This window comes from Sarcophilus harrisii, chromosome 4, assembly GCF_902635505.1.
Source record: "Sarcophilus harrisii chromosome 4, mSarHar1.11, whole genome shotgun sequence".
NCBI lineage: Eukaryota > Metazoa > Chordata > Mammalia > Dasyuromorphia > Dasyuridae > Sarcophilus > Sarcophilus harrisii.
In genome coordinates this window covers 71,744,210-71,760,834 of record NC_045429.1, presented here as the reverse complement: position 1 = coordinate 71,760,834, position 16,625 = coordinate 71,744,210, and the positions used below count along the sequence as shown (strand labels likewise).

The 16,625-nt window shown below is 33.4% G+C and overlaps 1 protein-coding gene across 5 annotated transcripts in view; it reads left to right on the top strand.

The window, feature by feature from the left end:
* Positions 1 to 16,625, top strand: part of SHCBP1L (SHC binding and spindle associated 1 like) — a 54,299-nt gene that overhangs the window by 16,503 nt on the left and 21,171 nt on the right. For all 5 annotated transcript variants that reach the window (XR_004229302.1, XM_031937012.1, XM_031937011.1 and 2 more), the window contains exons 6-7: positions 4,412 to 4,517; positions 13,605 to 13,758. Coding sequence is in view for 4 of the 5 variants with exons in the window: in XM_031937012.1 (XP_031792872.1) it covers positions 4,412 to 4,517; positions 13,605 to 13,758 (260 nt within the window). In the remaining variant the exon portion in view is untranslated. The remainder of the gene's footprint in view (positions 1 to 4,411; positions 4,518 to 13,604; positions 13,759 to 16,625) is intronic.

The following is a 16,625-nucleotide window of genomic DNA, read 5'->3' as shown; positions in this document are numbered from 1 at the left end:
GTCTTTTTTTAAAACATTTTGTGGGTACCAGTGCAGCCTCTTAGGCTAGCCATCTGTTCTCTTACTCTTACAACATGATTCATTCACTTGTTTTATCAGATTTCTTGACTGATATTTTTTTTGCCACATTTTATACTTGGGTGTGGTGGTGGTGGTGGTTATTATCGGGTTTGGGGTTTTTTTTGGGGGGGGGCAAATTTTTAAAAGTTTAAACTTAAATTCAAAATGAGAAGAGGAAAAAAAAGACTGCTATGTACACAGTAGACCATAAAAGAGGATTCAGTATTCAACAATAAATTTCCATTTTGAGAAAAACCTATTGTTTTAAAAGCTCCTCAACTTTTCTTTGCTTCCTTGTTGGTTTTCTTTTGTTCTCTACTGTTGCTTTTTACTTTATTTTTTTCTTCTTTTACTTCCCCCCATCATCCTAAAGAATGCTACAGTTAATCATAGAAATAGATATAGATATTTATAAACATACACACAAATACTCACACACCTATATGTAAGACTGTGCTATGCTTATTTCCTCCTATTTGTTTCCCTGAAGTTGGTAGGTAGCATCTTCCTTCATGAGTCCAAGTCTTTCCCTGTTTTTCTAAATGAACTAGCTCATTTTTTATATTACAGCATTATGCCAACCCAATCAGTCACATCCTATGTAAGAGATTATCTAGGAATGTTTCCCCCCTCCCCCCAATTTTCTGCTTTCCTTCTATTCTTGGCTACTTACATTTTATTTATACAAGAAAATTTTAATTTAAAAAATCAGAATTATGCTTTTTTTTCTCATCTTACAGTCTGATACTGTGGGATCTACTTTTCTTTACCCCTTGGTTTCTTTGAAGTTCCTGACCAAGTTCTTCCAAATGAACGTTCTTATTATTTTTTCTAACTCAGTAAAATAATTTTTTTAGTAATTTAATTGGAATGACAGTGAATAAATAAGTTAGGCAAAATTGTCATTTTAAAAATTGTTGATTTTACCTATTCATGAACAATAAATATCACTTATTTATATCTGAGCTTATTCTTATAAAAAGTATTTTTTATATTCATATCTGTCATATCTTCTGTGTCTGTTTTGGCAAGTATACATTCTCAGGTATTTTATGGTGTCTAGGTTTTGAAGTGTTCTAAAACAATATTGAATAATATTGCTGACATGTAGCTTCTCTATTTTTCACTTTTGAATAAAACTTTTAACTTTTTCTGATCGTTATTACTATCCTTGCATTTTTTTCATACTAAATTCTACTCTTCTTTTATTTTATCTTTGTCTCTTTCGTTTTTATCATGTTTCTTGAAAGCAACATATTGTGGGATTCATATTTTTAATCCACTATCTTGTTTCTGTAAATTTGTCTCATTCACATTATAAGCTAATTACTTGTGTGTTTTCATCCTTCCTATTTTTCCTCATTATTTTTCTCACCTTTTTACCCTATCCCTTCTCACTTCTCTGCTTTATTTCTATCCACTACTTTGCTCTCTTATTTCTACCTTAACTTCTTAACCTACCAATCCTCTTCCCCTATCCTGCCCTTACCCTCTTACTCCTAACTGAATTTAAAATATTTCTATAACCTAGATATATGTGTTATTCCCTCTTTAAACTCATTCCTGATGAGAATAAAGCCTCCAGCATTACTTATCTTTCTTCCTACTAGCTTCTATATCACTTTTTCCCTTTGTGTCTCATTTGTATGAGATGATGATTCCTTTTTATCTCTTCCCACACAGCTTTATTTTATTTTTTTGGAATTATCCCATCGTATTCAGCTTAGCCCATTTTAAAAGACTACCCAAATAATGATGATAATCAAGAGTACTGATAATATTTTCACATAAATTAAGTAAACAATTTGACCTTATTAAGTCCTTTATAATATATAATATTATAGTATTATACTCCTTTATAATATATATTTCTCCTGGATGTTATATAATGAATTTTCCCTTAAATTCTGGAGTTTTTGTCACAAAATCCTGAAAAGTCTTTGAGTTTGTTAAATTTTCCATTCAGAATTATACTTAACTTTGCTGGGTATGTTACCCCTGATTGTAACCAACTCTTGCTCTACAGATATAGCATTCCAATACCTTTGGTCTTTCAATGGAGTAGCTGCTAGGTCTTGTGTAATCCTTATTGTAGCTCTATATTTAAAAAACAATTTTTTTTCTGGTTGCTTCCAATATTTTCTCCTTAACCTAGGAGCTTTGAAGTTTGGCTATATTCCTGTAAAAACTTGAGAATCTTGGGATCTCTGTCAGGTGGTAATCAGTGTTTTTTTTTTCTATTTCTGTTTTGCTTTCTTGTTCTAGAACTTAAGAGCAATTTTGATAATTTCTTGTAATAATTATGTTGTGATTTTTTTTAATTGTAATGTTCAGGTAATCCAATAGGATCCATCGTTCTCTAGATTGGTTGCTTTTTTGATGATAATGTTTTGCTTTCCCTTTTTTTTTTTTCATTCTTTTTATTTTGTTCTATGATTTCTTGATATCTTAGAATGTCATTTGGTGGTTCTTGTCCAATTCTAGTTTTCAGGGACTTAATTTTCTTCCTTAAGTTTTTGATTCTCTATTTCTAGTTGGTTGACTTTCTTTTCATAATTTTCTTGATATTCTTGGATTGCTCTAATTTTTTCTCAATATCTCTGATTTTTAAGGTCCTTTTAAAATTCTTTCAATAACTCTTTTTGTGTTTGGGACTATTTGGTGTTTCTCATTTAAAAAAAAAAAAGGTGGCTTTTTTTAATAATTCCATTATCTTCATCTGAACATGATCAGATCTTCTCTATCCCTATAGTATTTATCTATGGTTGGATCCTTTCTCTTTTGCTTGTATCACTTTTATTTTAATTTTATTTTTAGCAGCTATTAGTATAATCAAATTGTAGTCCCTAGATATGGGGAATGATGCTGCAAGTGTCAAGTAAGTCCTTTTGTTATTTTCTGAGGTCTGTCTCTGGGTTTTCCTCTCTACTCTTAAGCCACAGATAGAGCCCCTGGACATGCTGTATTGCAAATGATCTTGCTCCCTGCCATCCCTTCAGCTGTCCTCTCTGCCCTGACACTGAAACCAGAAACTGCTTTCCTGCAAGTGCCCACGGCCGTCAGGATCCCTGCCCTCTCTACTGCACTCACTAGGTGTGTGCCAGCCCCCACAGTCAGCCTGGAACTGATTTGATCAGCACAGAATGTAGTTGGCATTTCTCTACAATGGGAGGTCTTCTACTTTATTCTTTTCCATCTTCCTACTTCTACTTTCCATCAGACTTGCCTTCAAAATGAAAGTTTCTAAGGCTGAGGCTATCTTTCCACTCAGGTACCCAAAGACTTGTTTTTTGGACTGGAGGTGTTTACATTTCACGCAGGTCAAACCTCCTTTCCCTTCAGTCAGATTTTTCCTGGAGACTTCTCAAACTGTCTTAGAACAGTTGTTTTAAGGCATGTTTATTTCTGCTGCTCTGAAGCCATGTTCTGTCTTTGTGTAGGCTAAAAGTTTTCTGACCTACCTCACCATCTTTCCTGAACATGACATACTTTTAAATTAAATGTGCATTGACACTGATTAATTAACATCAATCTAGACAGTAAACAAAATAAATCAATCCCTGGTTTGTATTGTTTACCTATTTCTGAGGTGTAAATGCTCACAATGAAAATTTAACAATCATCTCTACCAAGATTTCTGTAGTCTTATTTTCCCCTTCTTTGTTTTTTGTTGTCAGTAAAACCAAATGCAATAGTGTTTCTAGTCTTTTGTCATTCTTTAATTTTTTCCCTACTGTTTTATAAAAGAGTTTATGTTCTAAATTAGCATTACCCTTGATTGTTATTTTTCTACCTAGCAAGGTAATGAATAGTGAGTAAAAAAACAGTTTCTGGGCTCTTTTTCCACTTTATTATAATGACTGTTTTATATCACCTTTGGATAAAAGCAGCTCTATTTTTTTTTTTTTTGAGTGTATGATGTGGTTAGGTTAGCTGCTTATCAAATACAATTTAAAGAACTCTTATATAATACCTTAGATTTTCAAACTTGTAATAACTTGTTTCTGGAAATTCAGCAATGGAGAATACTTAATTATTTTTGTAAAAAACTTTATTATAGACTTGATAGTTTCAAAAATGCATACATTAGGACTAATCTATTATTTACATTGTTTTTTATAAAGAAAATATATTTTACCATAATATTGATAATTTATTTACTTTGTATTCCTACTGACAGATAGCTTTATCTTATATCTTATTAAACCTTTGAATAAACAATTAAAGGTCTGAGAGAAACAGAGGAGAGATAGATTGTGTGTATCTGTGTGTGTGTTGGAGATGAAAAAACTAAAACTTATCTATAAAAGCATCTAAAAATAAAATAAATATATGAATTTTTAAATTACAGAGTACATGGACCTTTCTTCCCAAGAATTTTGAGGCGTAGGAAAGGAAAAAGAGAATTGGGGAAAACTATAACTCATATTGTAGCAAAGGTGATGACTACCGAAATGGTAAGTGATAAGGATTGGTCAGTATTAGTTCGGGTCACTTGGGAAAAGAATTTCTGGGAGCAAGTCAGTTCTCAGTCAAGGCAGATTTTAATGTGAACAATAAGGTAGGCTTAATCCTTCTGGGACCAGCAGCAACCTAGACAAAGCATCCCATATTTATACCAGTTTCTGGGTCATGTGTCATGGGCTGAATTAGTTCTTTGGTAACCATCAGGTACAGAAAAATAGGATGGAATTGCCCATCCAGAGGGGTTCAAGAGTATGCTTGGGTTATGCTACATGTTTCAAAGAGCTAGGGTTATAAACATATGATTAGTCACATACATCCTGAATCCCCTCCAAAAGCCTTTTTTAGTGGTCAAGTTTTCCACAAGACAGGGTATAAGGCAAGGGCTAAAGACAGTCCTATCAGTAAGAAGTATATTTTAGGCTTTTGTTAATTCAGATTTAACTATCTAATCATTACTGAATAGATTAAATATTTCTTTGCCTGTGGTACACAATGCTAAATAGTGTTAAAAGGACATTTGGAGTGTTGTTGCCTTATGGAAGTTTAAAATGTAAGCTTAACAGGATCCAGATAGATGAAGTATTAATAAGTTCAATAAGAAGTATTTAGTGGAGATGGAAAAGAAAGAGGAAATTCTAGGAATTTAATAATGTTGGTGATCAAATCGCTAACTTTCCCTCTAATTGGTTGGAGAAAATTTCCTGGAGGAGTTTGGATCTTTGAAAGTTTTTAAATGGTGGGAAAGTAATATATTTTACCTGGGATGCGAAGGGCATTTTAGTCAGTACTGTTTGAAAGACTACCCAGAAATTATATGATAAAAATAGGATTATTTACTAAAATTTGGCCTAGAAAAAGTAGAGGACCTTTACAAAAGGAGGAGAGGGAAACAAAGGAAATGAAGTCATCTGAAGGGGCACAGTGAAAGTTAAGGATAAATGTGATAAGATAATAATAATACTGCTTGTCCATCATCTAATTCCAAAAAAGGCAATGGGGTGGTGTAATAAATAGATTCCCTAGTTCACATCCAGCCTCAGCTAGTTATTGGCTGCGTGACTCTGGGCAAGCCACTTCACCTGTTTTGTCTCAGTGTTTCATATATAAAATAGGAATTCTACTAGCATTTACCTGCTAGGATTGTTGTGAGGATCAAATGAGACAATATTTGTAAAGTGCTTAGTGCAATGCTTAGCACAAATATAAATACTTATTCTCTTTTCATTCCTTTCCCTTTTTTCCCCTTCAAAAATAAATCATCATTTTTCAGACAACCTAAAATTGAATTTTTATGATGCTGAAGTAGAGGCTCTCTTCACTTTCTCACTATACATAAAGTCTTGACAATTGACCCTAATTGGAGAGAAGAGCAGGAAAGTCCTTCTAAATTACTGGAGAAAAAATTTAGATTTTTTTTCATTTTTTTAAAAATTAAATTTACTTTTTTAGTTACATTTTAAGTTCTGAAGTATCTTCTCCCTGCCCACACTAGAGAAGGCCACCATACATATACACACAAACACAAGTATAAAATCATACTTGTGTATTTCATGAAGATTTATAGGTCCATTGTAGTTGATTTATTTATAATACTCATAAACTTAAGTCATTCACAGATATTTTTTGAACAGTATTGCTCATACTGTGCAGTCTTCTCATTATTCTGCTCATTTCACTCTTCATTATTTCATGCAAGTCTTTTTCATGTTTTTCTAAAATCAACCAGCTCATCATTTCTTATAGCACATTAGTATTACAATCATATACCACAACTTGTTTAATCAATCCCTAAATGATGGGCATCCTCTCAATTTTTAGTTCTTTGCCACCACAAAGAGAACTGCTATTTAAATATTTTAGAACATATCGATTTTTTTCCTTTTACCCTGATCACCTTGAGAAATACATCTAATAAGTGGTAATACTAAGTCAAAGGGTATACTCAGTTTTTTGCTCTTTGGACATAAGTTCAGATTCTTCTCCAAAATGGTTGGATTAGTTAAAAGTTCTACCAACAAAGAATTAGTCTTCCAATTTTTCCATATTCCCTCCAACATTTGTCTCTTTCCTCTTCTGTCACTAGCCAATATGATAAATATGAGATAACTCAAAGATGTTTTAATTTCTATAATCAGTAATGATTTAAAGCACTTTTTAAAAAAAATATGACTAGTTATAGCTTTGATTTCTTCACTAAAAACTGCCTCTTTATAACCTTTGGCAATTTATTAATTGGGGTATAACATTCTTAAAAACTTAATAAAGTTCTCTGTATATTTCAGATAAGAAACCTTTTTCTAAGAAATTGTTGATGAAATTTTTTTTTCTGATTTTCTGCTTTCTTTCCAATTTTGGCAACATTGGTTTTGTTTATACAATTTTTAATTTCAGATATTCAAAGCTAATCTGTTTTATACTCCACAATGCTCTCTATTTCTTGTTTTTCATAAATTCTTCTCCTGTCCATAAGTTTGACAAATAATGTGTTCATTGTTCTTTTAATTTATTTACTGTTATTGTTTGTCCTTTGTCCTCCAAGAGGTTCAATAACATTAGGAGGGTAATGTTTTGACTTGTAAGCAAATTGGATTTAATTGAGGCAGAACTGTGCAAAGTTTTACTCCTATCCTCCAGAGTCATTTGAGCCTATTTGTGAGATGTAGGATGGCCCCAGATTCAGTGGGAGACCTTGATCTTTTTAAGCTTAAGGTCTTTCCCAGATTTTAATTTATCTGGAGCAACACCCTTTCAGTAATTAAAAGGCTAGGTAAGAATTGAGGAAAAGATGGTTTACTTTGCCTTCAGAAAAGAATCAGTTGGGGCAGGGAAGACCTTCAGAGTTTTCTGGCTAAACCAGAATCAGTTGTTATTTACACTCATTCTCAGTCATTAGAGCCAAGTGAGCCTCTGATTTACTTATTATATCTTCCTTTACAACTAAATCTGTATTTGTTTTGACTTTATCTTGGTAAATGGTATGAAATATTGGGCGATGTCCAGTATCTTTCAGAGTGCTTTCCAGTTTTCCCAACAATTTTTGCCAAATAGTGAAGTTCTCCTAAAATAATTTACTATGTATTGTATATCTGCGTTCTTTTCTAACTTTTAGCCAGTATCAGATAGTTTTGATTTTATATATGAGACATATGAAACATATGTGATATGTGAAATATGTATGATAATAAGGCAGTAATTGCTTTATAACACAGTTTAAGATCTGGTACTGCTAAACCTCTTTTCCTTTATTTTTTGCACCTATTTATTATTTATTCTTTTGATATTCTTGACTTTTTGTTCTTCCAAATGAATTTTGTTATAGGTCATTTTAAAAGAAATACATTTCTATTAGTATTTTCAATTATATGTAATATTACACTGTGCTTTAAAAGTATAGAAATAAGACAAAACATAATAAAATAAACTCCAGATCTAAGCAAAGAATCAGTTTTTAGTTGACCAAAAAGATCCAGGATAAATTTTTTAAAAATAATGATAATCTATAAATCTGCCGGACCCTTAGCCCTGGAGATGATGTTTCTTCCATTATATTATAAAACCAAAGGCTTATTTTTGTGGCACTTGTCTTGGTGTTGTTATATGGCAGCAAAACATGGAAAACCATTATTTTCTTTCTTTTTTTTTTTATTACAGCTTTTTATTTACAAGTTATATGCATGGGTAATTTTACAGCATTGACAATTGCCAAACCTTTTGTTCCAATTTTTCCCCTCCTTCCCCTCAAACCCCCCTATGCTTAGCTGTAAACTGAGGTAATTAAATAACAAAATTACTTGCCAGAGAACTACTAGCCACTGCTTAAAACTCAAAGGACTTGGCAGTGCCCTAGAGCTTCCTAGAGGAGCCTGTTCTATAATCAATAAAACCCGATACACCTCACCCCTTCTCGCTTATCAGTCTATATACCGCCATTGTCAGCTTCACCCCAACAGGGTTCCAAAGTGAGCAAAATCATGAAACCATAAAAACGTTAGGTCAAGGTGTAGCAATGGGGGAATCAGTGGGCTACATTTTCTATGTTAGAACACAATGGATTGTCTATTGAAACAAAGACATGAAGGAGGATTTAGTAGTAAATTAAGAATAGAGAGCATAATTGAAATAGGCTATAGGGTGCGTACACACTGCCGGCACATCACCCTCCTCGATAAAGTAACTTCAAATACCTAATAAGAATACGCCAAAAAGAGGAGAAAAGTTGTAACATGGTAAGTGTATTGGAAAGTGCACTTGGACAATCAAAATGTAGCTTAAATAAAGCATTTAGCTTACACCTGAAAGATTTCAGCTAATCCTGACCATTTTGAACTAGATTTAGTCCTAGATATGCCCAATTAAACTATTTCTGTTCATGTAAATTATTCATCACAGGGAACATAGCATATTATGTAGGTTGTCTTATAATTTTGGAAGAAAGAAAAATGGCTCGATTCTTACTTTTTTTTTTTTTTTTTTTTTTTTGCTGAGACAATTGGGGTTAAGTGACTTGCCCAGGGTCACACAGATAGGAAGTGTTAAGTGTCTGAGAACACATTTGAACTCGGGTCCTCCTGATTTCAGGCCAGTGCTCTATCCACTGTGCCATCTAGCTGTCCCAACTTTTCATTTCTTAAGTTAAAAGTTTCTTCCTTATTTCAGAACATACTAGTCATCCTTTGCAGACAACTCATTTAATTTCATAGTATAGTGTTTTTTAAGGAGTTTAAAGAATTTGGAAAGTTTTACAGTTAGGAAGTTCATAATTTGGAAAGAGTAGCAAGTAGATCGTGATGTAATGTGGTAAGCAATAATTTCAGCAGTTTTTCCCTTACCCTTTTTTCCATGACAAAGATATCTGAGTCTGAGGTTCTTTCTTAACCTGATGTTGTGTAACTGAGTGTAATAAATTGACAAGGTACAACCTATGTTTTTCTCACTATTTTAAAACTCTTATGTTTTACATAAACAGATATGAATTATCAAATGAAGAATTGAAATGAAGAAATGCTTATCCAAATGACTTTAAAATTATACTTGGCTTGTAAATAAGTTGGGACAGTAGCAAAGAATAAAAGCTACGTGTAGCAAATTTTTTTTAACCTAAAGCCCATGAACATGAATTTCAGAGAATCTCTATGAACTAGGTTGGGGAAAAAATTACATCTTTATTTCAATACAATGAAAAAATAGTTTATGATTTCATGATTTAGACATAAAGGATGATACTATAAGCAAATTAGAAGAGCAAGGGATAGTTTACCTGTCAGATCTTTGGAGAAGGGAGAAATTTATGACCAAACAAGAAATAGAGAACATTGTAAAATACAAAATGTAATTTTGATTACATTAAATTGAAAAGGTTTTTCCACAAACAAATCCAATGCAGCCAAGATCAGAAGGGAAGCAAAAAACCAGGAAATAATTTTTACAGCAAGTACAAGTTCTGATAAAGGCATCATTTCTAAAATATGCAGAACTGATTTAAAATTTATAAGAAGATGTTATTTCCCAATTGATAACCAAAAGATATGAACAGACAGTTTTCAGATGAAGAAATTAAAACCATCTATAGTCATATGAAAAAATGCTCTAAATCAATATTGATTAGAGAAATGTAAATTAAAATACCTCTTGAGTTATCACCTCGACCCCATTAAATTGGCCAAGATGATAGGAAAAGATAAATGTTGGAGGGGATGTGGGAAAACTGGGACATTAATGCATTGCTGATGGAACTGTGAATTGATCTAGTCATTCTGGAGAACACTATGGAACTATGCCCAAAAAACTATAAAACTATATCATACCTTTTGATCCAGCAGTGTCACTTTTCTGGGTCTGTATCTCAAAGAGATCATAAAAGAGAGGAAAGGACCTGCATGTGCAAAAAAAGCTTGTAGCAATTTTTTTGTTTTTGTGTTGTTTTTTTTGTTTTTTGTTTTTTTTTGGTGATGGCAAGGAATTGGGTGGATGCCCATCAGTTGGAGAATGGTTTGAATAAGTTATGGCATATGAAAGTAATGGAAGATTATTTATTTATAAAAAATGATGAATAGGCTGATTTTAGAAAGGTCACGGAAGATTTACTGAACTGATGCTGAACAAAACAAGCAGAATCAGGAAAACATTGTATATAGCAACAGCAAGATTGTGAGACAATAACCATGACAGACTTGGTTCTTTTCAGGGGGTCATTGAGCCAATGTGATCCCAATAAATTTTGGATGAAAAATGCCATTTGCATCCAGGGAGAGAATGATAAAGACCGAATGTAAATCAATATATGTTATGTTCACTTTTTTCTTTTTTTTTTCCCTCTCATGGTTTTTCTTTTTTGTTCTTATGTTTCTCTCCCAATATAAGGAAATATGTAAAAAAAAAAAAAAAAAAAAAGATGTGTATATATGTAATAAAAAGTGTTGGGTAAATGGGAAAAATAAAAATTAAAAGAAATAATGAGCAGGCTGATTTCAGAAAATCCTGGAAAGACTTATATGAATTGATGCTGAGTGAAATGAGCAGAACCAGGAGAACTTTGTACACAATAACAGCAAGATTGTGTGATGATGATCAGCTTCAACTTGGCTATTTTCAACAATGAGGTGATTCCAAGCAATAGATTTGAGATAGAAAATACCATCCATATCCAGAGAGAACTATGGAGACTGAATGCAGATTGAAATATACTATTTTTACATTTTTTATTTGATTTTTCTTCTTATAGTTTTTCCCTTTTGTTCTGATTTTTCTTTCACAGTATGACTAATATGGAAGTATGTTGAAAATGACTGTACATGTATAATCTATATCACATTGCTGTCTTGGGAAGGGGGAGGTAAGGGAAGGAGATATAAAATTTGGAATTCAAAATCTTACAAAAATTTAAGTGTTGAAAATTTATTTTTACTTGTAATTAGAAAAATAAAATACTCTTCAAATTTTTTAAAAATTTAATTTTTTTCTACTTACATATGAAAACAATTTTAACATAGGATTATATATATGAATTCATGCAAAACATTTCCAGCAGCAGCTGATGGCATAGTAGATATAACAGCAGCCCTGATGTCAGGAAAACCTGAGTTCAAAATTGACTTTTAATACTTAATTAACACTTATGCTGTGTGACTCTGGGCGAGTCATTTAACCCCAATTGCCTTGAGGGGAAAAATAAAAATAAAGTACAAATAGGTTCAAAACATATTTACTTATTAGTTACACTGAGAAAGAAAATGCAGACTCAAGAAAAAAAACAAAAAGTAAAGTGTTTTCAAAATTCCATTCAGACTCCATTGGTTCCTTTTCATGATCAGTCTTTGGAATTGTCTTAGTTCTTTGTATAATAATAGCTAAGACATTCATACTTGATCATCATATAATACTGCCATTACTTTGTACAATGGTCTCCCAGTTATGTTCCCTTAACTTTGCACCAGTTTTCATATCTTTCTAGGTTTTTCTAAAGTTTGACTGCTCATCATTTCTTTATAACACAATAGTATTTCATTACATTCAAATGCTACAACTTTTTCAACTATTCTCCAATTGATGGGCATCTCCACAATTTCTAATTTTTCACTACCATAAAAATACTTGATATATTTTAAAATCTCTTTGGGATACAGATCTCTACTAGTAATATTATTGCAAGGCTTAATGGTATGCAGAGTTATAATAGCCCTTTGGGCATAGTTACAAATTACAGAATTATTGGATCAATTCACAGCTCCACATTACATAGTGTATTTAAATGTCCACATTTTCCCTCATCCCTTCTAACATTTAAAATTCTTTTTATTTTCTTTTTTTGGGAAGTCAGAGGATGGACCTTCATATCCCAGCTCTAGCACTTATTTGCTCTGGAACTTGGATGAGTGATTTTCCCCTTATGCACCTCAGTTTCCTATTCCATAAAATGATGAGTTCAGGCTTTATGATCTTGGAAGTCCCTTCAAGACCTAAAACTCTGATCCTCAAAACCCTCCTATTTTCTTTTTTCAGTTTAGTTTATATATATATATATATATATATATTTTTTTTTTTAAACCCATGTCTAGTATTTGGGACCTTGGCTTTCAAAAAAATTTTCTGTTATCTAGGATGACATAATTGCTGAAGTAACAGTATATGCTACTAGTTATAGCAGACATGATTCCTAAAATTAAAAAAAAACATTTCAAATTGTGTTTTTAATAAGCTAACAAGCATTTATTAAACACACACTATGTTTCAGAAACTTTAGTAAGCCCTGGGAAAAAAAAAGGCAAAAACTTCCCTTGCCCTCAAGGGATTCACCATTTAATGGGGAAGATGACTTGAAAACAACTGTATAATACAAGATAGATAAATTTGGAGACAGGAAAGGCAGCTGACATGAAAGTTTAGGAAAGGCTTCTTGTAGAGCCCCTTGAAAGGATTTTAGTTACAAAGCCAAGAAAACAAGGGGATTGGAGGAGGAGGAAGGAGAAAATTCTAGGCCTGGGGGACAATGAGAAAAAGCCCGTGGGGGTGGGGATTGGAGGAGCAGGGGGAGGCCACTGCCTCCCTATATGCTGGGGAGCAGTTGGGAGATGATGGATAGGGATGAGAACTTTGAAAACCAGGTTGAGATTTTTGTATATGATCCTGGCAGCCAGAAATCATTGGAATTTATTGAATAGTTAGGAAGATCACTTTGATGACTGAGGAGAGGATGGCCTGGAGTGGGGAGATAAGGAAGACTAGCCAGAAGGCAAGAAACCAGGGCGATAGCATTGGGAATGGAAAGGTCTTGGTAAGAAATTAGTTATTGGTGGGGGATATAAGAAGGATCAAGGAGTTGAGGGCACTCAGAAAGTAGGGGTGTGACTTACTGAAAGTGGTATTCAAAGTCAAAGGACTTGGGTTTAAGACTGAACTCTGCCTTACTGCCTGCTGGTCTTGGGCCAATCACTTCCCTTTATTTCTTCATCAGAAGGTGGAAGAAGGATAAGGCTCTGTGATCTATTAAATTACCTCCTTGTTCTATATCCCATAATCCTACATAAGTACATTAAGTAATCTACTACTAGATATCCAGTGTTAATTTTTTCTCTTTGCAGGTTAAAGACTTATCCTCAGACACGCTTCTCCAACAACATGATGATTTAGATCTGGCTTTGGATAGCTGTTACAGTGGTGACACAGTAGTCATTTTTCCAGGAGAATATCAAGCTACCAATCTTGCCTTATTGACTGATGACATCATTATTAAAGGTTAGTCTAACTCTTTTTTTTCTCTTCTTGACATTAGAGTTAATGATATATTCTAAAACTTTGGCTTAATTCTATAGTTAGAAATGGGGAAAACGTAAATTCTAGAGATATAATTTTGTGTCAACTTTGATGCAATTTTTTCCCCCAAGAAATTAGTTTTAAGAATTTAACTTTTCCCCGTGTGTGTATCTTTTATTACTACATCAAGGACATGTGATTGTATTAATGTGAGAATTCCCTCTTTGAGAATGCAGACAATCCCTTTATTTAAGTGTTGGGTTTTAAAGAGTTCCCCAAAGTCCACCAATTATTGGATGAAGGGAGAAGGGACTGGATTGGGAGTCAGCACTTGGGTTCTAATTTTAGCTTTTCTGTACTGCCTGTATGAGGCTGGGCTTTAGTTTCCAGGCAAGTGAGAAGGTTGGTTGATATGACTTACAGTCCTTTACAGCTATATTCTGTAGTATTCCTACTTCACTATCAGAGAAAAAGTTTGAATTTAACTCCTCTCCTACTATTAATCTCGTTTGATTTAAAAAAAAAAACTAACAAATTTGCATAAAAACAAAATATTTCTTAAATTGAATGGAGAAGCCAGATTTTTCTTTTTTTAGGTCTAGAACAGGTATTAACTACTTATTTGTCCTAGTCCTGAATACAGATGGATCTTCAGCATTCACTACATATTAAAAATGTGTGTGTGTGTGTGTGTGTGTGTGTGTATCTAGTACAAGTGTCACCAGATTTTTTTACAAATCACTTTCTCACAGAGCTGTAAGATAAGGAATGTATTTTTATAGCCCTGTTTTACAGATAAAGAAACTGAAAGTTGGAGAGGTTAAGAGACTTGTCCATGATCATTAAATAATAAAAACGATATTTATGATATAAATTCAAGTTTGTTGACTCAAAAATGCCCAGAATTTTGGGTTTTTTATTTGTTAGTTCTTTTTTTTAATACACTGTTGCCACCAGTAAGTCTTAGGCCAGGTTCCCTTGGCTCATTGTTTGGGTCCCAATTGACTCAGGTTGAATGTAAATAGTGATTACTTCTGCTTTGGCCAGAAACCTGAGGGTCTTCCCTTCTCAAATTCATTGGGAGATTCTTGGTCTCTATATCTAGCTTTAATTATTGAATGCGACTCCCTCAGTCAAACTGAGACTTGTTGATAGACCTTAGATTAAAAAGGCCACAGTCTCCCACTGCATCTATCCAGGGTCATCTTCACTCATCCTGATCTATATTTTGCCACTGGACCCAGATGGCTCTGGACAGGAAAGTGAGGCATGGGACTTTGCCCAACTCCCTCTCACTGAAATCCAATTCATTTGTGTGTCATGGCGTCACCTCCCTGAGGTCATGGTCCTCTTCGAGAATGAAGGGCAAACATCAACAAGAAGTCACATTAGCTTGGGTTACACTTGAGACTTATTTCAAGATGTATAACTTCCTCTTAGGTCTTTTTTTTTTAAAGATCTTTTTCATGACTTTAGCTTTTTCTCTAGAACCAATTGATATTTGATTATAAACATTAAATTAGTAAAGAAATACATTCCACTGAAGGCATATATCTTTATTTAGGCATGGCTACATTAGCTTCAAAAATCGCCTACAGTCCTTTGTGTTCTGAAAATATTTTCATGCCTTATTTTATGTTCTGACTGTAGAACATAGGACTTTAGGAGTGTTCATATAATAGGTATTTTAATAGACATTTCCCTTAACTCCCTGGATTCTCTTATCCCACTCTTATTCCAACCTTCTGAGCCCTACATATTCACATCTCTTTTCAGCCCTACCCCTTCACCTAAGACTATTCTGCCTTACACTCCTTCCACCTACTAGGTGCCACTGAGGTTTGACTCCTCCCTGACAACATGACATTACCCTCTCCAGTGCTGGCTTTACCTTCTCTCAGAGAAGTCATGATAATTTTTGCTTCTCTGCTGTCACTTCCAGATTCTCCCTGTTGTTCAGCATCCTTTCTTCCTTTGAAGTCTATTTAATTAAACCTACTCCTAACCCCCAATCCATATTATAGTGACTAGTGTAACAACCCCCTAATTTTTCCTGCTTTTTCAAGGAATTTAGCACCAACTTCACATTTTTTTCTCCATAACTCCTGCCCTTCTATTAGGAGATTCAATTATTAGCCATTTCAGCTTCACATTGTCCTCTGCTTTTGAATCCCTTCTCTTCTTATCTTTTTGTACATCTCTTTCCAAACCTCAGCTCTGAAATACTCCCACAATTCACCTTCTCTATTCCAACTGCTAGAGGTCTCATAATTATGCTGGTAACCAGTACAAATCAGCTTTAAAAGAATTAAGAACTCTTAAACAAAGCAATGAAAAATCATGTTTTCAAAGGAATGAACATGAAATTGCCATGTATTTCCTAAATGATAGATGAATGAGAACATATTTTTGGATATGCCCCACTGCATGAATTTACTTTGCTTAACTTTACATATTTGTTACAGTGGGATTTTGTTTATTGTTGTTCAATGGAGGGTTGGCAAGGAGAGGGAAGAAAAAGAAAATAAAATGCTTAAAAAGACATATTAAAAAACTTCATTAGAAAATTGTTACACAATTGGATCCTCACTGCAGCAAAGACAATTCTTTTATTCCTTCCTAAATGATTGCTTATCTCACTCTCTACAAAACAATTTCAAACCTCTTTGCTCTGTAAGCATTCTATAACTCTTTTCTCCTCTTTTCTCTCTCAACTGAGGACCTTACCTCTTACTTTACTGAAATAATTGAGACCATTTGGCATTCTTTTTTCCTTGACATCTCAAAATTCCTTGAAAATAAACATCTTTCTTTTTTTTTTCCCATTCTCTAACGAAGAGATGGTCTTC